The following is a 21615-nucleotide window of genomic DNA, read 5'->3' as shown; positions in this document are numbered from 1 at the left end:
TTTCAGGTTTTCAAGAACGTAAAAGATGAGCAAACCTGTGAAGACACACATCAAATGGAAAGTGAGTAGGAACTGGAATTAGTCTTAATATCTTCTATGGTCAGAAGATTAGTTTCAAGTTTAAAAGACGATTCTGATAAACTATATTTTAAATGCACGTTCTAACAGATCTGTATTTTTCAGTTCCTTCTTTTGTTCCTAAAAAACATCTACATAAGCATGGACACACATGAAAGTATGATCTTTTTTATTTAAAATGCAACTTTCAGGTGACATGACTACTTTGCACCAACAGTATTTCGTTCATTTCATTTTCTTCATGTCAAGGTTAAGCACTCTCCCAAGTCTCACATCTCTTGAAGAAGTTCCTCCTTTTCCTCAAAATACTTCCGAAACCACTCAATATGTTCAATCTTCTGTTTAACACTGAGGTATGGGTTCTTCGAAAGCCCACAGATGACTAGTTCCATGAAGTGGCGAATAGGTCCTTCCTTGGGAAAGTCTTTAAGGTGTTTTTCCAGAAAGATATGTTCATGAAATTCAGCATCATCATCCATCCCTACCAAAAGGAACAGAAAATGACAAAGTCATTATCATAATATAACAGTAAATTTAACAAAATAAAAAAATACAGCTTGTAAATAAACCTTTAATTAGTAAAATTAATGGTTCTATGCCTTTTAATCCTTTTGCATTAAACAAACCACAAAGAAGTGAAAGAAACTTCAGAATTCTAAGATGTTAATTTCTCCCTCCACACAGAAAATGTCAGCATATATCCTACTCATCCACCATATTATCTCCACTTTGTGCTCCCATTTACAATGATATCTAGTAGTAACCCTGCTGAAGGCTGATGCCAAAAATCAATCTTCTTGGGGAAAAAAATAAAAAAGGTTTGCTAAATATTTGAAACTTTAATTCATAAGGTGTTATCACCTTTTAGATTTTCAACACTTTTAATAAATTCTTTAAAAAAAGATTGTCTAATTCTGCAGAGGATTAAGGAATACAAAGTCATCTTGAACGAAGGAGGCAACTTCTTGAAGTATCTAATACAGAACTGTTACAAAACAGTTCCATGTTCATTGCAAGTCAGTTTTAGCACTCCAGCGTTACCAAATGGGTATGGGAAACTGCTTTTCTAATGCTTTTTGAATCTGTGAGCATATTCTGATGCAAAATTGTCGTCTATCACACCAGCTGCTACTTGTAAGTAGTGACCAATGCAAAAGATGTTGCATTCAAATGCATTCAGTTGCACAGGAACGTAGAACAAGGGATTAGTGTAGATCTCTAATCAAATACAGCTCAGATCCTATGGCAATTGTTTGTCCTCCATCCTGCGGATTTCAGCTGTAGTAGTTCATATGATGATGCTAGCATACACAAGAAGACATAAAGCATAAATTCCTACATATAGAAAAAAAGGTTGCTTTTGCAGTTCCTGAGATTTGAAAAAAAAAAAAAAAAGAAAAACACACAGGAAAATGGGATTTGCAATTGAAACATTTTCCTTCAGTTAGAGGTGTATGAAAATCTTTATTTGATCCTAATCTGCTATATATTTGTAAATAACACTTGCAACTTTAGGTAAAAATTTATCAGAGAAAAATATTGCACATGAACACTTCCAGACAACAAACGTGGGACGTCTATGCCATAGATGTACATTTTTTTCCCCTATACTAGAAAGGGTGTGATATATTATTTGCCAACATTAAATCATCAGAATTAAAAATGAGAAAATGAAGCCACCTCAGTCCTAGGCTTCCTCCTACGTTAAAGCTTCTTCAGTTTTAGATGCATAATACTAGGATAGAGAAGACTATCAACCTGTGTAACGCATTCACTAAGTTTGCATTCTGTCTTTCCTACATTATGTACTGCACTGCCTGAAGGAGCTGGGAAACACGTCTATTTTTCCCTGCACATTTTTCCCAGAAATATGTGCAGTGTCTATGAATGCCAGCTACACGCCACTCATCTGCTTCGTCTGTGAAAGAGAAAGCGTATTTCTTTCTTCCTGAAGCTCTCTACTGTTTCTGATATGTTAAAATAAATAAAAAAAAGATCACAGCAGCTTCAGAACTTGTATTTCTACAGTGCTTGAAAAACTACATCTACTTAGAGAAGCACAGAGATGATCTTTTTACCATGCCACCCACGCTGACCTTCCCCCAGCCCAGGAAGGTGGAATCTCTCTGTACCTAGATGCTGATGGTTGCGTTCACAAGCTAACATCCTTTCCAGATTTCATGCTTCTGTTGGTCACAATAATCCAAGAGAAATAAACCAATGAACCCACTACTGAAAGAATCTGAATAATGCTGCCAGTAAGTGTGGGCTTTTCTGATGCTCTTCTTTTGGACATAAAGGGTAGAGGAAGAGAGTATTTCTAGTTAATAGTTTCTCCAATTTTCATCTCTAATCTAAAATAAATTAAATCATTTATAGTCTCACACAAAAATTCAGGTCAGGAGGAACATTACATCATCTGTTTTGATCTCTCATTTGTCAAAGACATGATATATGGTTTGAGGATGAAGTGCTAAGTCCAAATACTTCCGTTAGACCACGTATTTCAGTCCTCAAAAAAAGTAAAGCGTGCATCGCAAAAAGAGACCACAATTACCCCAAGCATCAGAGGCCGAGACCTCTGGTGGGAACTGATTAGATGAGATACTTTCGCATGACTGCCCCACTCCCAGCAAGTCATACCTCCTGCTGCAGGGGAAGAACAAGCCCATCCCTCACCCTCTCTTCAACTGTCCTCAGAAACCTCATTTGAAAGGACGTGCATGGTGGGAGCCTAAAGTAGAGGATTTTCTTTATCAACCCCAAAGCAAGAAGTCACTCTCAACGTCCTATTTCCAATTCCCTGTGTACTACAAAACAGAAAGCCGTGAAAAATTTCTCTAGCTAACACGCTAACCCTTCCAAAGGAAGGACCAGCCTTCTTGCAAAGGCAACATCTCAAATGCAAATGGGGTGTCTACTCTTATAGGGTGTCTACTCTTACAGGCTGTCTTGATGACAAACGCACAGCAAATAAAGAGGACCAAATATTTTCTGAGCCAGATAAATCATGCCCTTACAGCAGGTCCCTGGAACAGACCAAAAATAAGCAAAACAATCCCTCCCCTAAAATGACTGCCTAACATTTGCCACCTCTCTTGGTAAACTGCCCCAATGCTGGGAAAAGCATCTCAGCAAAACAGCCAGAGCAGGACCTGGCAATCTTTTGCCTACAGAAGCCATCAGAGGCAACCGAGGCACTAATTTTCTGAGACTTCCACTACGCCTATTACTTATGCCATAACAATCTCTGACGTACCAGAAGCATTTGTTCCTCAGGATGGGTTGCTAAAGCAAAGTAGCACCAATAACATGTGCTGTCCTTTTTAACCACCGCACTCCTCGGGATTTGAGTCATCAAGGCAAAAATACACAGGCATCATTTTAAAAGGTCAGAAATCAACTTCTTCCCCAACTTTTTGCCATGGCAAATGACGGAGTAGAGCTAACCCTGCTAGAAGCAGAAGAGGCAACCAGACGGAAGGAGGAGCAAGAATGATGTTACGCAAGCTATGCTACTGGTTTGCTAATCTGGTAAAAATTAATCAGAGGCAGGAGAGAAGGAAAAAAAAAAAAAAAGATAGTTTGCTGCCTAACAGTGACTTCAACTGTATCAGAAAAGGGAAAGAAACGCAAGCAAGAGCTGACAACAGGGCAAGGGGGAAGACTTACTGGCTGCTGCAGCAAGCCAGTAAGTCTAGCCACATCTTCAGATGTTCCTATTAGGGCCAGACAAGTTTTAAACATCATGACCCTGCCCTGATGCCTCAAAGCTCAGCACAGTGTCTTGGTAAAGCACTCAAATGAGAACACTGGAGATGCTCTGAAGCCAAGAAAAGCAGCTATAAGCTGTCTTCTTTATTTTTCGTATTTCATTTAAAACTTTAAAGGCTTTCATAATGCTAAAAGTTGAGCACGCAAACTTTCTCAACAGAAAATTTAATTACATTGATGTTTTTAAAGCCCCATGCTTCTGCATAAAAGAAGAAAGAATCACACATTTCTCGATACAGAACAAGCTGAGGTAACGTCCTCCTATCGAGGGAGCTAACTGTTAGCAAACTGCAGAATTAACAGCGGGAAGGGGCATCTTTCTTTTGCAGAGCCGCTGACAGTGCAGTATGTGGAAATAATCGGAACGAGGTTCTCAAGTTTTCAACTGTACTTTGACGTACCTGGTCTGAATAACAGCCTGCGGCACGACAGAGCTGGCAGTTTGATAGAATTCAATTCACTGACTTGATATTTCAACCTGAGAGGTGATAGATTTTGGAACGCTCCGCCGGAATTTTCCACATGACCGGTCTTTGTGGACAAATCAATAAAGATTCTTGTTTAACTATATGTAAAGGCTCTTTGTCCATTTGCCATCCCATCCCAGACAGCACGGTTCCGGCCACACTGCTACAACAGAAAAACCATTGGCTGCCAAAGCCGCCCGGTCCACTTAGGGCCCCAGACAGCAGGGTTCCAGCCACATTACAACAGAAAAACCATTGGCCGCAGCGGTTTTAAGCTTGCAAAAACATGACTAGAATATACTTGGACTTCTACATGATGGAACAGATCGATTCTGGGAGCAGCGATTAAATTCTGTGAAGAAACTGCCAAAATAGGATGAGAATAAATATTAAGAGACAATGAAGCACATTATGCAATTTGCAATTCAGTACAGGACAGATTTTCAAAGACTCCCAGCTTCAGATACTAACCTGTTTTGCTTTCAGTGACTGAATCACTCTCAAGTAGTTCTGTTTGATGTCTTTTAAAAAAAATAAAGAAAGAAACCACTCAAGCTCTCCCTGAAATTATGAAACCCCCATTCCTGAAGTGTACACTTGCTTTCTGCTTTCTGTAGTCCTTTCTCAACATTCTCTCTTTTCTCTGCTAGCTTAACTTCAGGGACGTGGCTTTTTTTGTTTGTTTACTGAGTGGTGGTGGTTGTTTTTTTTTAAATAAATGGAAATAGGATTTTTTTAAAATAAATGGAAATAGGAGCAAATACAATGCACAAAGACACCTAGTTAAAATAGACGCCCAGAATGAGTGAATATTGAGACTGTTTTTTCTTACGAAACAGATAAAACAGAGAGCAGATGACTGTTCAACACTCAGCCAGTACTGATATGGAACTGGCAAATAGCTGACTAGGATCTGGCTAGTCGCTGTATCCGAGAACCACACTGAAGGACAGAATAAGCATTATAAAACACACGGCAGTCTTGAGAGTCTCCTTCCTCTGCTAGAAGCTTCTTTTTCAGAGTAAAAGGTATTACGTAACAGACTCGAATAGCCCTCTGGTGCTGAAAGCACCAGGACAGGGAGGGAGGGAGGGAGGGAGGGAGTCCTCCCGGCCTTGGCAGCAGGCAGCCCTCAGATCAGCCAAACCACCTGCAGGACTTCACCTGAAGAGTGCCAGAATGAGTTCATCTGAAGAATCTCCAACTTGGAACCGTTCGAAAGCTACATTTGTTTACTATCAATACACGATTCATCATCTGAAACACTATGTTAAAACAGTCAAAAGTCTCATAACACACTCTAATTCTCAAAACTGATAAATATAGACAAATATTAAAAGTTAACACTGCCCATACCTGCTTCATTGTCAATTGGAAACTCCCACAGTATTCCTTCTTTCGTCCACTGGATCATCTCCTCAAAACCGTTTCGGGGAGGCTGGTCAGTTACTGCTGCAATCTCCTTCGCAAATTCCAGATCCCAAATCGTTGGTGAAGATACTAAACACAAAATTTTTTAAAGATCTATCAAGCATGCCAAAAATTTCTCGTTGGCTAGAACAACGTATATCCTTTAACCTTAACCTTTCCAGAGACTAGTACTTTCAGTTACACAAATTTTTCTACCTCAGATGCCAGCATCACTTTTTTCAAGTTAGAATTCTCTGCTGAAATGAAAATTCATTGAATTAGGAAACAGCTATGAAAACAGCTCTGAACCGGTAAAGGGCAGTTTATTTTTAGGCCTCTCACCCACAGCAGGATTTTTTCACTTTTTTTTTTTTTTTCCTTTCTGTCTTCCACCTTGTATATATGACAAACTCTGAACTTGACCAGTACACTCTGCTACAGCAATCTTGCTTACTACAGGAGTGTTCAGGTACTTCTCAACTCCACTCCCCTTCACGGAGAACTCTTAATCTACAAATGATGGCAACCCTTTCCCCAAACTTCTTAAGAGGCGTGATTTCTGCTTCCTGGGCTTGAAAAATCCTGATGTCCTATTCCTCTGTCAGTCCAACAGCACCTTTAGGGATATATCTATCCTGATAAATAAATACAAGCGTATTTTTAAAATCCAAGTGTATTCATACAGCAGCAGTCACTCTCAAGGAGCTCCTGCCCCTCCACCCTCGGAGAACTGGTTATGAGCCCAGCCTCAACCGCATCCCTGAAATGAAGGGAACACAAAGGGAACAAGCTGTTACCACAGGACAGGGAGGAACAGCTGGGAGTGCCTTGGGGTGCTGTTTCATGAGCTGGCCTAAGGCCTGCTCCCCTCTGTTTTCTTGTCTCCCCGTTACCAACTCACCCTAATCTCTCCAGGACAGAGATTTTGGTGTGAATTCAAGTGTTACAGTCCATTTGAAGTGGATTACGGCCAATCAGTTATGATTTTACTACTCATAAGTATTTGAAACTAAGATATAATTTCATTTCTGGCTCAGTGGCTTACAACTCAATTAAATTTAAAAAAAACCTTCCCCCTCCTTTTAAGAAAACATTCAAAGTGCAAACAGTATTTTTGTATGCTGGAAAGCGTTTTCATTTTTTGCATCAAATCAGAAGATACTTTTTCAAATTATTTCTTACTTAGCAGGGAAAATTGCAGAACTATATTCCCCAGCTGCCCACTTTGATTTGAGGGCTGGAGGCAGGAATAAACAGATAAAAGACAACATGAGAAAATGATACCAGAATTAAATTATTGTCCACATCTTAAATAATACCTTCTAACAACGTGCTGCTAATAAACCTTCTAATAGAGGAAAGCAGAAACTTATGTTCTCAAGCTTGCAGTAAAGGTCATAAATATATGGTATTTTCACCTCTGTGCAACTGAAAATAATACTGATATTTTACACTAACAGTTATGAACTATTTTTTTCAGGATGCCAATTTACTTCATTAACATTCACGTTTTCAAAATAAATATTCATTACATAACACAGAAGTTGCTTCACTGTCATTTATAAATAATATTTTAACTCATGATCTCAACTAACACAAGCCAAGAAAGTGAAAGCAGATGAATCAAGGTATCATGTATCACACTGGTATTTCCTGAGATTAAGACTTCTCTTTTTTTTTGGGGGGGGGGGAGGTTGTCAGGCTTAGTCAGTAAGCCATTTAATAAGCTTTCTGGCTTAGAATATATGGCAGATTTCCTCAAGGCTTCCTGGAATAAAACAGGGAAATACCACATAAAAAAGCTGAAAGAACCTTATTTCTTTGTATCTAATTATAAAGCCAATAAAGTCCACTTGCTCTCTTACGCTGCTTTTAGCAAAACTGGAACATGCAAAAATTTTGTATCTTTGTATTTGGTGTGACTACAATATGACAGTGTGTCTACACTGTGCCATGCAAAAAAGAGAGATTAAACTCTCATCATTTGACCTCAGCAAATTTGTTTCAACTCAAATATCAATTACTTGAGTACCACTTTGGTCAGGATAACTAAAACAAAACAAACAAAAAACAACAACAACGAAAACCCAAATCCTGCAGCATTCACTGTGGTTTTATCTGAAATACAGACAGATTTTTAAGGAAGTCGACTGCCTTAAAAAAAAAAAAACAGCAAACTGAATTCCATTCTAATAAGCAACTTTCATAGTCCACCACTGAGGGGGCTACACTCAGAAAGCTCACAGCTGCTTGAAAATAGGCAAATAGCACCATGTGACATTTTACTAGAGAAATTAAATAAACCAATTCATTTCTCCCTGTAGTTTCAAATATATATAAAAAAAAAGGAGAAAACTACTAAGCTAGAAGCTGACAAAAATTAACAATCTTACTCTTGAAACAGAAAAAAAAAAAAAAAAGTATCATTTTCTAAGATACCAGAGAGGAAGAATGCTATTTCTTCTGCAGGTGTTAGCTTTATATACAGTTCTAAGTCATTCCACTGCAATAATGCATTTTTTCAAAGCATCTCAGGATAGTTTAGAGAAACTAGTGTACCAAGGAGTAGTGTAGAAATGCAGTTTCATTGTTCAGAAAGCAAAAGCGAGGGAGAGACTTTAAATTTCTTGCCCATAATCACACACCCTTAGCCAAAACCCAGCCTGTGTTCAAGCTAAGTCATACTTCAGTGCTAGTCTTCAGGTGTGAAATCCATCCCAGTTACGTGGCAACTGAGACACTTCCTGCAGAGATACATGAAGGTGTGTCATATCCATTTCTCTAGTGTTCTTTTAGTTTAGTCTCGCAGGAGATTTGGTGTGGATTTTAAGTATTCATGTGTGAAAAACTAGCTAGAGTAGGTAAAGCAAGGTGTTGTTTGTTGGGCGCTACAGGATCTTTTAAGCAACCCACATAACACCAGATGAAAGAAGCCCACAAAGCAACCAGGCTTACAGTATAGTTTGTTTCCACACTGCTTTGGCACAGCCACCTGTAGAGCTAGCTTGTATCCCTGACACCGCAGCCTTGTGTTTCTTTGCCATTAAATGAATTCAACAAGTTTGCAAAATGAACAAACACACCAACGGAGCCCACATACCTGTTCTCCAGACTGGTTTAAGGCTCTCAAAAGCAATCATAGTGACAAAGAGCTGGTTTTACCCTTCAAAGCTCAGTAACAGAATGTTCCAATTAGTACAGAAAACACTAATGTATGACACTGCGTGGAAGTTTTGTTTATTAAAAAGCAGAGTTCTATTAAAGTATCTTTTTACAGGTCTGGAAGCAGGAAGTTAACAGGTCATGAGTCTCTTTCACAACAGTGAATCCCTTGATATTCTAAAAATTCAGAACTTGGCTTCACTGGGTTTTTCATTATTGAATTTCCACTAACCTGTTTTCAGCGCGCTTTCCGTTTCTGGAGAAGCCTTAGTGAATATATTAAGCCTCTTTCCTTCTCTAAGACTTCAATAAACAAAAGAGAAAAACGATATTTAGTATTTCACAACACTTCACACGCTGCCAGATACAAAATTTAAAAGCACAAAATATTCTTATGATCTAACAAATCTCTGGAGAAGGAAAAAAAAAAAAAGAGATAGTGATTCTCTTTAAATCCTCAGGCTTTTAACCAGAGAGTGTTTATGACTGGATTATTACTCTGTAACAGCTTCCCAGAACATTTCGATGTGAAAGAATGAGCATAAATCAATTATATTTGCAGTCATTTTTCACTTAAATATTTACAAATCTGAATGAAATTAAACAGTATCAAACTACAGTCCTTAAACAATTTCACAGAGTTGCAACTAAAAAGGGAATTTGGTGATTTGTGTTTTTTTCTGTAAATACTATTGCACAATTCAGGAAGAGAAAAGGCAACAGCGTAATGATACAATTCCTGCTTTCTGACATAAATAGCCTTTTTGGAAGATTACACAGCCACCTCTCGTGCCATATGGCACACACACAAAACCTAGCTGTATGATATATTCTAAATAGCATCACCCTGGTGCTCTCCTTTCCAAGTATAAAAATATTTTATTCTGACCATCTATTTTTAAACAGATTTATCTTCAGTATTAGCCTATACTAAAAAATAAGCTCAAAAATTCCAAGGGTTCAACAACTAATCAAAATAAATTCTCATATAAATGGAAACAAAGAAAAAACAATGCCTTTACTGTAAAACATGCTGAACTTCAGAACAAATGATTCTTTTAACCATGCAATCTTCTTTATTTGTGCAGACCTCCACTGAAATTCTAATAGTTCCTACTTTACGTTAACACATATTTATGGCTACCTTGGCAACACCTGCCTTTCTTGACCACAAAATTTTACCTCTCTGGTTTTACTGCAGATTTCTGATGGCCACAACCACTTCTGCAAACCTGCTCTTGTCATATTACATTTTACTGATGTAACTACCCTGGATCTATTCCAGCATAGAGCAGTCTAATTACACAGCCTTAAAAGAATGTTGATTTAGGATTATATTTTCCTATCTGTGTGTAACTCCCAAAAACATTGGCTGAAGATACAAGCATGGCTTGGAAGAACATTTATTTTAAAATGACTAGCTCAAATTACTATAAAGCAACATCATCCAGTTCATTGAAACGTACTAACTCAATTTAAACATCTTCTTCCTAACCCATTCTTTGCATATTATCAATAGATAAGTACGCCTGCTAGAATTTCAGAGATGCAGAAGGAAACTTGGGAGTGAAATTGGAGACTGTTCATCGCAAAGATGTTAAAAACTCTTTTAATTTATTTTTTTTTAAGTATTGTTTCTAAGTTATATACCACAGAGAATTTCATCACACAAAGAAGGTGAGACGGCTCCTCAGATATCATAAATATAATAAATGTTCTCAAAAGGAAGTGAAATTTGCTTTACTATGCTGTATATTAATAAAAGAAAATTTTATCTGAGATACAATATACACTGCATGAACACGTAAAAGTTCAAGCTTTCAGTATATACTTACAGATCTTATTATTTCTATTCTTTCAAACTTGGAAAAACTTTTAATCCGACACCTTAAATCAACTGTTTCTCAGTCAGTCAAGAATCACAGCTTAATAACAAAATGACTTTCATCTGACTACCAACCCTGTCTGGTAATTATCCCTAGATTAAAGATATCTATCTATGGAGCTATTACTCAGCAACTGATAATGAAGGCTGTCCCCTTGCTCCTTAAGCAGTTCGTAGCAGAATGAATGGCAGCTCATAGCTGAATGAAAATCCCAGAGCAGAAATATCTAAGTTACCAAGGGCTTGGTCTATAACCCCGTTCCACTTCTTTCTTTCAGCTTCCAACAAAAGAAGCACCTCTTGCACTTGACATCACACAAGGATGCTCCTGGTCTTATAACTGTCCTATAACAACAAGTCGTCCCAGGACATAATTCACACCTTACAGCATACCTTAACAGTTTGGTAGCTCAGGAAAAAGGAAGTTAGGCAGAAACATCTCAGCAAGCACGCTAAGTGATTCTAACGACTGGCCACACACACTTTGAGGTTTTTGCACGTTCTGCATGGCTCAGTGCATAAGCTCCAACTAGTTCCTTGTGGGAAGTCATAATTCTCTGTTTATGAAATACTGAACTAGATGTCTCAGCCAAAAAGGGCAGACTGTTGTACATCTACTCACCTACAACTTTATGCTTATTTTTTTCTTAGTTATGCAAATTCTTTCTTCAGGATTATCCACCCTAAACACAAATTATTCCCTCAGCTTCCAGCCTCTAACCCCAAGAAAAGGGTGTCAATTTGCATGTTAATGATTAAAGTTAATCTCACTAAAAACAGAATTGCAAGAGAAAGAAGACTCTGAGAAGGAACGTGATCATGAGCTGCCATGGGAAAATTAAAAGAACGCAGGCATGAAAGCACAGCTTATAGGAGTGAAAAGCACTCCTTAATGAATTAAGAAATGGACGTGCCAGGTAAAACAGCAGCAAGAGAACTTCATGAAGTAGCCTGAAATCATCATGTAAATTATGAAGTTCAATTTACAGGCAGCTATAATATCATGGGCAATCAAAATATATAAATAAATATATTCAAAATCTCTTTAAAAACCCAACTCATTTTTTTTCTGAACAGAATGTTTATCAAAGTTTTCCATTACATGAAAGTAAGACTTCAAAGCATCCATTCCACAAAAAATTAGCAAAGCGATATAAAATTATATTGTGCGTGAGAATAATTTAGACTGGTTATAACAGAAAGGCAATTACATTTCAGCACCATGCATTTTTAAAAATTTAAAATTTAGTATCAGAAAAGGGCTAATGTTTTGATTACCTTGTTAACATTAACCAATGTGTTCTCACGGAAGTTAATTTCAACGTTAACAGCACTTCTTGAAAAATACTTTAAAATTTCCTTTAAAACTTGAAGCATCGTGGTATCATGAATGCGTATGACTAAATTTAAAATAACACAACAAAAATATACCTTCTGGAGTCAAAAGAGTGAGATGAGAGTCTCTCAGGCTTAGTTCTTTGCCCATCCTCCTCCATCGCCAAGGAAATGCGATTGGATATCATCACACCTCTCCGAGCTGGTGACTGCCTTTTAATTGACATTTCTGAAATAACATTGCTGAAATTAAAAATGTAAAGGTAAAAAGTCAACAAACTGACACGGGAATGAAGCTTGTCACATATATCAATCAGAAAATCTACTTTCCATAGGTTTCATAATTATATATTCCTCACAAAATACATCTATTTTTAACTCATCAAATACTTAAGTCTTACTTTTTAAAACCATCTCAGTTGTTAGATTCTAAATGAAAAGTGCTATTTTAGCCTTCAATGAGGGCTTTCTTTGAAACTTATTCATTTCCAATTAAAAGAAAATTATCATTTATCTGCATACCGATATTCAGAGAGTGCATTAGGTATGTTTTGCTCAAGTACATGAGAAATTTCTTTGGATACAAGGAATATGCTGAAATAAGGAAGTAAAAATAACCAGTTTTTTTGGAGAGGAGTCAGTTCTGCCCAGGGACAGAGCTGTGCTGCTGCAGACTGAAAAGAAGCTTGCCTTCGCACATCAGCTGACATGGGTCAATCATGCCACCCTAATAAGTAGGTCACCTTTCCTGATCCACGGCAATCTGTTGCATTGCGTAATCATATTACAGCACTAACAGGCCACATCTTCCTTCAGAATTCTGTAGCCAAAATCATACAGGAAGAACAAACGCTCCTGTCTTTTCCAGTGCAGTCTGCAGCTTGTTCTGAACGTAAAGGATGAAACGTACAGCCTGCCTGCCCCCTTCAATGTTGTGTCTGCGGGTTGGTAAAGACCGAGGTGATCATTCCTCTTTTCCTAACTGCTTCCGATAACGTGCAGACATCCAAAACTGCAGTGCTCAAGTTTGAAGACATCAAGGTGGTCGCAAAAAACAAGAACAGGCTGAGTAAAAAATACTGTGTATCCATTTTATGAAAAGCTTTATTAAATTCAAACTATGCTTTTGATACCTTAAGTTAAAAGAGATTTTATTAACAAGAAATACTTCTACAAAATTGTAAAAGCTAATTGCCACAGCAACGCAATAAGGCTTTGTCTTCAGCGTTAGATGTGGTTTTGAACGGCAGAACAAGAGTAGCATGGCTCTTCAAGTACCTGCTCTGAAAGAAAGGCATCCAAAAATAAGCTTTAAATCACTTCATTTTAATCTTAAAGGGAAAACCACCTCTGACGACTTGCACCTCTCACCCTACAAATTGCCCTACCTAGTGCCTGCTGGCAGCAGTGAGCTGGTGTAGGGCCAGAGACCCAACAGGCTTCCGAGGGTCAAGCAAACATAAATCCTAAGGTCAGCCACACGGGGCCCAGCCCAACCGCCCAACCTCGACCCAGCTGCGGTGTTCCTGTGCTATGGGGGGGGATCAGGCTTCTTCCAAGAAGCAATCCTCATGACAGAACTCGATTTAGTTGGGGTTTTGCACGGGGGGTCATCCTTCCTTCTGGACACGCTATGCCGCCCATCTATTAGCACATACAGTCGACGGCATCAGATTTCTCGTCAGAAAGTCCCAATGTCACCCCAGCGCTGGTACAGGAATATTATTGGCAGCAATATTCATCACTCCATAATTAATAGCGCCCCTTCATTCCCTAAAAATAAAATTACAAAGACGCTTCTATTGCCTCCTGTAATGAAAAACATCAGATTATAAATTCATATTCCAGCCCCAGCGTATCTACAGTGCTTGGATGTTGCATGATAAAACCTCACGCCCCAAGATGAGGCTAAGAATCTAAGTTCCTGGACCTCTCTGCTTTCCAGAGATGGGAAGAGGCTGAGCTTTTATAGCAAACACTGGTTCTCTCTTCATCCAGATTACCAACTGTTAATTATGACACTAAAAACAAAGATCCAGGAAGCTCAAGATATATTTTAGACTTCAGCTCCAAATTACCTATCTTCTTTACCCAAAACAGGAGCTGAAATTTCAACTTGTGTTGCCACCGGTTTTATTTTGGTATAGTGCTGTTGTAATTTCCACTGAGTGAAACTTCATTCCACACCAAAATAAATAAAATTCCTGTGTCATTAATATTTTCCCCTCCTTGTGAACAGGCCGTCCTCGGGACAGCTACAAAACAAGGCAAAGAGACAACTGTGTACAACAGAGACCTCTGGAGGCCAGGCCACAATACTGAAAAAAAAAACAGTACAAATCAAAAGATCTAGAAAATACACGTTTCATACCCTCCAAAATGGCCATAGAGGTCTCCTTTTTTTTTTTTTTTTTTTTTTGCAATTGAGCATTATATGGTTCTAACACTTATGATGGTACCTCATCTTTAAATTGTTTTAAATAAAGGAGGAATATATACTGGCCTTTTTAATTTATAAGTATATTGAATGCAAAAGCTTTATGAAAAAAAAAGTTCAACAGACCATATTCTCTTTTTATTCAGACATTGTTATTTTGTGTTCATTTTTATTTGAAAAAAAAAAAAAAGCAATTGCTTTCTAATATTTTAAAGGCACTTTAGTGCTTTGTGTGGAGAGAGGTACTTTTGGAAAATGAAGTCATGCCCAAGCAAGACTGAGGGCTACTGGACCTTTTAAATCAACATTTTTAATACTGACCAGAAAGCCAAAAGTACCAAATTAATCTCAGAGTCCAACCAGGAAACGTTGCTGTTAGCCAAGTTTTCAGTCATGACAATGAGCAAGATTTATTTCTTTTTCTAGACAACCCATCCACCTCTGCTAGTTTCAGAGCGTTACCCAACTATTAAGGAAGAAAACTGCCTTTTCAGCATATGTTAAAAAAAAATAATATATTTTTCAAGGTGGAAACAAGCTAGTTCACAAAGCTGGCTCAGGGAGTCAAAGAAATTGCCAACTCAAAGCACTGCAAGCCCATCGTGACATTCCTCACCAACTAAAAGGCTGTGTGCAAAAGGAAATTTTTTCTAACCATAGCGACGCTTGAATGTCTGCATTTTTCTAACCAAAGCAATCCATCCACAAGATGTTAAAAGACAGTGAAGTATCATCACATCTTACCACCTCTGTCAACTGCATAGAGCCACACAAGGCAGGGACTTCAGCTCTTAAATTTCTTCAGAATTTAAACTCTCTTTCAACAGAACAAAGCCTCTCTGCCTAGGCTGTAACTTCCTCGGACGCTTTCATTTTTCCACAGCAGCCACAGCTGTGTTAAGTCCTTCAGGATAAGTGCAATGGGTGGTTGGAGAGAGAGAGACCTCGTTGCCAGGAAGCAGAACAACCAAATGTAGAGAAGAGTGTGTGTATCTTAAGAAAGAGGTGCAGGTGCGCATGAGGTTAGCCACTGCACGTATTAGCTTGGTCAGTAACAGCATGACCCTCCAACATCTTCTCTGGAATTGCTGTTCTAATTACATTGAAGCTGACCACCCACAGACTATACCATTATTAAGGCATTTGTGTACTCTACTCTTCCAAAAACCCCAGGGACAGAGATGGAATAACCTCACGGGTAATTACCAGCGTCATGAATATGTGCTTTATACAGAGCACTCCTCATTTATTATTCTTATATTAGGAAGTGTCTCACATTTTTTGGTAATACTGCACTAAAACAAGAAGAATGCAGAAACACATTGATTTTACGTAAAGCATTCAGATCTTTAACCTTCAAAGCTATTCAATTTGGCTCCAAAAGCCTGTGGAGAGAGAAACTTCTGTTAAGTTCTCAAGGTCTCTCATATTCAGACTGAGAGGAGGTTATGAAAACAGCACACACGCAGCCTTTGGAGATGCCTGTGTATATTACCTAAAAACATTCTTCAACCTAATAGCACGGACTTCACATGCGTGGAGAGAATTTCATTCTGCTCTCCACAACAACCCTTAGCACTGTTGGTGGAAAAATCCTGAATTCAGGCTAAAAGGGAAACTTGCATAGTTTCTCCCTTTCTCTTTGACAACCCCTGAAGAACACACACTTTGTTTAACCGAGTTTTTCACTGAGCATCGTGCATCCCAATTACTCGATCTATTGGCACCCATCTGCTGTATTCTTCCTCAGTTCGCACTCACTTAAAACGTAGACATCCGCAGCAAACATCGGTAGTTTGTTGGCTACTCTGCTTGCAGTTCATTGACAAACACACAAAGCACAAACAAATCCTTTACAAATCCCTATAGCAACCTACAAATAATAATACATGGGCCAAACTTAAATCCTGGTTTGGGACAAATTCATTTCCACGGAATAAATTCAACATAAGATAATAACCATCTTGCAGTTCACGCTGCAAAGAGCCATAAATAAAGACTTCACATTCTTATTTTGCTGAAGATACAGCTTTCTGTTTAGTTCAGCATTTCATCTGGATTTAATGTCTTATTTTCTGAGTAATTATCTGAATACTAGCCGAAAAAAACAGTCTGTGTTTAGCTGTCATCCAAAAGAAGAGCAATATGCACAACTGTTTCAATTTCCAAACAAATGTTTCTCATCTGTTTGAAACCCGCACTGGAAACGGACTGGAGCCAAGAGATGAGTTTCTTGGGTTGACTGGAAAGTTTTGAAAGGAAGGGTGGGGCTATAAATAGAGTTGCTCTAGTTCAGCTCAGTTCTTCAGAGCTGTCATGAAAATTCGCCGGTCCAGACAGAATGTCTGAAACGTCTACAAGTCCCTCCATTACGTTAACATTTCTGAAACTAAAAAGAAAAGGAAAAAAAAGGAAAGAAAGAAAGAAAGAAGCCCTTATTTCACTAGTCTATCCAAGAAAATAATGAAATAATGATCCTGGACAGGAAAACAAGTTGATTTCTGCCAAAATTCAAGGAGTAAAGCAGACCAATGATAACCCCATTATTCATTAATGCCAAGGACAACCTGTCTTTTAGGGCCATCTTTCCAACACGGAATCCAGCCACCTTCAAGATGACAATGCAAAATTAGAACTTCAAGCATGACTGAGAACAACATTCAGTATACAGACCGTATGTTAATAGCTCCCCCCCTTCTCTGTTTATCTGTGGTTTCTTCGTGTCTTCTTAGTTGTGCAAGTAGTTCTGATTCTGTCTGTTCCTTGCTGCGTGGTAAGGAAGATGCGACTGCAGAAACAGCCTCCACCAGTTCCCGATTCAAAGGTTTGCTTCTGTTAAGACACACAATAGATATGGAAATACAAAAGCATTAAAGCCTTAGTACAACAAAAAATGACAATACAGAAATGGCAGTTATGGATGGGGCTTTGAGTAGCCTGGTCTAGTGGAAGGCGTCCCTGCCCATGGCAGGGGGATTGGAATTAGATAGTCTCTAAGGTCTCTTCCAACCCAAACCATTCTACAATTCTACGATTTACCACAAGCTAAGCTACATTTGTATGCTATGTTCCTTTACAAGATTCTTTTCTGTATTTGGTATCACCAGTTGATGCTTTATTTTGTCCTAGATAACAACAAAAACAATCTGGAAGAAAAAAAAAAAAGAAATTAAAATTGGTTAAGAAGTGCGTATGTTATACTTTACCGCTGGGTGTCTTCTGCAGCTTCTTGAAATGTGCTACTTTTACTGTCCAGGCCTTCCTGCTTTTCTGTGTCTTGCTTCTTGATCGCATGTGTTTTTAACTGTTGAAATTTCTTCTTGGAGGTCACTTCTACTTTCATATTACCAATAATGTTTAACAGCTTCTGCTTTGGTGTTTCTGCTGCACCGTCCGGACTCTTCGATGCCACTTCAGTGGTGCTGCCTGGGGAAGTGGTCGATTTGTCTTTCTCAGTAGACAGCACACTGGTAGTGCTGAAGAGTTTCTGAAATTTGCTAGATAATACAGAAAGGTAAATAAATAAATAAATAAATAAACAAACAAATCTGAAGTTATGAACAGGCTCCACAGCTGAATTTTGTAAGCCTACAAAAAAACATTATTTACGACCGTCTAGGCATAATTATGGGCAACCTGAGTAGGTTAAGTACATATTAAATGTACTTTTTGTTCTTCAAGAAGGGCTAAAGACCTTCTCTTATTTACAACCCTTGCCTATTTATGGTTTCTTCAGCACAAAAAGCATATAAACAACTCTATTCCCTCCACAAACAAACTCTGATTAATCTAGGAGCTTAAACAAAATGTTAAGTCTATCCCTACATTAGGCTACAGACAATCCAAAATCCCCACATTTTAACACTGTTGCTGGCTTTATTCTGTGCTAGGTACTATGACCTTATAAACGTGAATTTGCATGAGCATAGATTAAAAAAAAAAAAATCACATGACTATTCAAAAAAAAAAAAAACCCACATTACTGGTACCTAATACTTAAATTCATTAGTACTATAGAAAACTCACTGAAACTTTTAAAATAAAGCAGTAGAGATCACTGCCACCCTGCATTAAATAAATAAATAAATAAATAAATAAATACATTTGGCGACATCAGCATGTATTCACACCCATGTACTTTCACACTGATCCTCCATAGAATCATTAGGGTTGGAAGAGACCTCCAAGACCATCTGGTCCAACCGTCCTCCTACCACCAATGTCACCCACTAGACCATGTCCCTCAGCACCACGCCCAACCTTTAACCACATCCAACCTTCACAGTCCTACAAGCATGTAACATATTAAACCCTCCATCGTGCAGCCGGGCACTTGTGCGGCCGCATGAGAAACTGGATCCCGCAGTAAAATCACCCATCAACAAGCAAAACAGCTCTTCTGGTTATTTTTCCACCTGGAACAGCTCCTCTTGCCTAGCTGACCACATCACATCACTGCACAGCAGCCAGAACTGGCACGGCGCAGGTGAGCACGGGAAGCCGGGGGCAGCAGAGGGCTGCTTAGGATACTGCTGAAACACGGATGCAACCGGATTCCTTAGGAAAAACTACCGTAAAATCCAAAGAACAGTTCTCTTCAACCACCTAAAATGAAGTATTTAAATATTTCAATTCAAAACTGCTTTTTTAGGAACCCCCTTCAAGTTAGTAAAGAAGAAAAAAAAAAAAAAAACTTGGAATATTAATTGTGGTTCAAAATACTTCAGCTGATCTGAAGCAATTTTGACATTCTCCCCGTCTTTTCCATACAACTCTCTTTAGCAAAAAAAAATAACTAGTATTATCAGAGGGCACCTCATTATTACTTCAATCACTCTACACTTGATAAACTATTAAATTGCCAACACTAAACCCCAAACCTCACCGTTGCAAAGCGGCAGGGTAAGGGAGGCAAGGCTTCAGGGCCACGTTGGTGAGGACCGCTGCTGCCTGACAGAGCTGCCCTCCGCACACCTTCCCCAAACACCCGCCTTTCATTACCTCAGGCTGCGCGGTGTTTCAAACCAGCCAGGGAGCCCTGCTTACAGCACCGGATAGCACTCAGAGAGCAAGGCACCCAGCCTACAAAAGCCCCCACGACCCCAAAAGCCGCCAGATCCACCCGGGGCCCCAGCGTTAAGGATAGAGCGAGGGGCTGCGGCGGCCTGCCCGCGGTAACCCCGGCACCCTGCGGGCCTCGGGGTCCCGGTGCCCGGCCCGGTACCTGCGAGGCCGCCCGGCGAGGAAGAGGAGGGAGAAGCGGGCGGCTCGCCCGGCCCCGCAGCCCCAGGCCGGCGGGACGCGGCCCCACATGGCGGCCGCTGCCCGGCCCCGAGCTCCCTGCCTCCGTAGCAGCGCCGCCGGCCGGGAACGGGAGCCCCGAGCCGAGGGTTCCGCCTTGCCCTGCCGCGTTTTTGTCGCGTTTTGTCCCCAGCACGGCGAGAGCTTGGGCACTGGCGTGAAGTTTTTAATTTTTAAAGCTTTTAAGCGCTACGGCGTGCTCAGGGAAGGTGCAGCGTTAAGGAGTCTGCAGGACTGGGTGCTTGTACCGGCTTCGGTCTGCAGCCCTACCTTCAAAGATTTTGTGGAAGAAAAGAGATTCATCTTCATTTATATCTCTATTAATGAGCTAACTCTCATTATTTCCATCATTGAAGAGTCATCAAGTCGGCTCTGAGATAGAGACACCAATTGTGCCTCAATGGGAGGATAGCCTACCAACACCACATCCCCCAGGGTTAAGTATGTATTTCTTGATATTTTTGCCAACAGCTGATTTAAATTCCAAAAAGTGTCTTTTTTTCCTTTTTTTTTCTTTGAACAGTAAAGATATAAACAAATCAAAAAGATAACATCCGGAACTGTACTGCTATGGCATCCCTGCCTATGACCTTTGAGATCCCTTCCAACCTAAGCCCTTCTGTGATGACATCTGAAGACCAAGGTCAACCCCTCTGAAGGACAGATGATCTTTATTTCAGAACGTAAGTTGTTTTAAGGGATTTAAAAGCAACTTCCTTTACAGCCAGCCTATCGAAGTGCCTCTCACCTTTCTCCAAGTCTGTGGTGCTGAAAACATTAAATATAAGACACCAGGCCACTGGTTTCATCCAGTTCTGCACTTGTGGTACATATTTGGTTCCACATTTGGTTCCACTGTTTTGGCATCCAACTCGTGTTTGCTGCTTTGCTTCTTAGGGTACCTTTCTTCTTCTCAGGTACCCAGGGAAGAGTGAAGGTCCTTTACGCCTCTGTAATGGCTTTTACACCTGTGCTTTCCTACCACATCCATGGCAGATGAGAATCACACTGCTCGCATGTATAATGCAGAAAGTACACACCACAAAGGGAAGGGAAAAAAAGTGACTTCAAGCTTTTGTGTTCCTCAGGATGGGTAGTTTCTGTGAATCAGAGGTATTCGAATTTATACCACCAGCCACTTGGACCCACAGGGTAATCTGAAGTCCTAAAAAGAGCAAAGGTATCAATGACATATTTTTTTTTTGGTCTGTGCTGTGTATGGACTCCATCACAGTTCCAGACCCTCCAAATCCTCAAGAGATCCCAAATTACTTTTAACAAACAAATAAACAACCAACAAAAGCTGGATTGTGTTAGTTTTCTATATGTTAAGAATTCAGGACCTGACTACCTTCTTTTTCTGGACAAAATCTGTCCACAACTAAAGAATATGGCCTTAATAAAGACCATGGCCTTACATGCAGAAGCCATCTTACTTTTTCTTCCTTGTGCAATCCCCATGCAGCACTGCATGGGTTGACCCACTTCTCCAAATAGTCTGGGCAACATCTACTGTAAGGTGCTGGGTGAGTTTTGCTGGTCTCATATCTGTAGCTTTGGCTGCTCTTCCAGGAGGATGCTTCAGAAGAGTTGATGTTCATCCTCCTGGACAGCAAACGTTTCCCTAAGCATTAGGAAAGGCAAAATAGTTTTCAGAGAATAAGTGGTTTGCCTATGGTTGACTGGAGATGGTGGGCCCAGGAGATAGGCTCGAAGTGTTGGGATCCTGCAGGATGGAAAGCAATGCATTTTACAAGGAAACCCTT

At 39.5% G+C, this 21615-nt stretch overlaps 1 protein-coding gene across 1 annotated transcript; it reads right to left on the bottom strand.

Moving 5' to 3' along the window:
* Positions 1-230: 230 nt before the first annotated feature.
* Positions 231-20034, bottom strand: MRPS31 (mitochondrial ribosomal protein S31). Its single transcript, XM_083804769.1, has 7 exons — positions 19773-20034; positions 17755-18045; positions 17222-17380; positions 12208-12354; positions 9124-9194; positions 5676-5819; positions 231-559 (listed from the first exon to the last, which is right to left on the bottom strand). The coding sequence occupies exons 1-7, from the start codon at positions 19859-19861 to the stop codon at positions 348-350; spliced, it is 1113 nt and encodes a 370-aa protein (XP_083660895.1). The 5' UTR covers positions 19862-20034; the 3' UTR covers positions 231-347.
* Between the last annotated feature and the right edge of the window lie 1581 nt (positions 20035-21615).

This window comes from Anser anser, assembly GCF_964211835.1.
Source record: "Anser anser genome assembly, chromosome: 1".
Taxonomy (NCBI): domain Eukaryota; kingdom Metazoa; phylum Chordata; class Aves; order Anseriformes; family Anatidae; genus Anser; species Anser anser.
The sequence above is the reverse complement of the archived record's forward strand: the minus strand, read 5'-3'. Positions and strand labels throughout refer to the sequence as shown.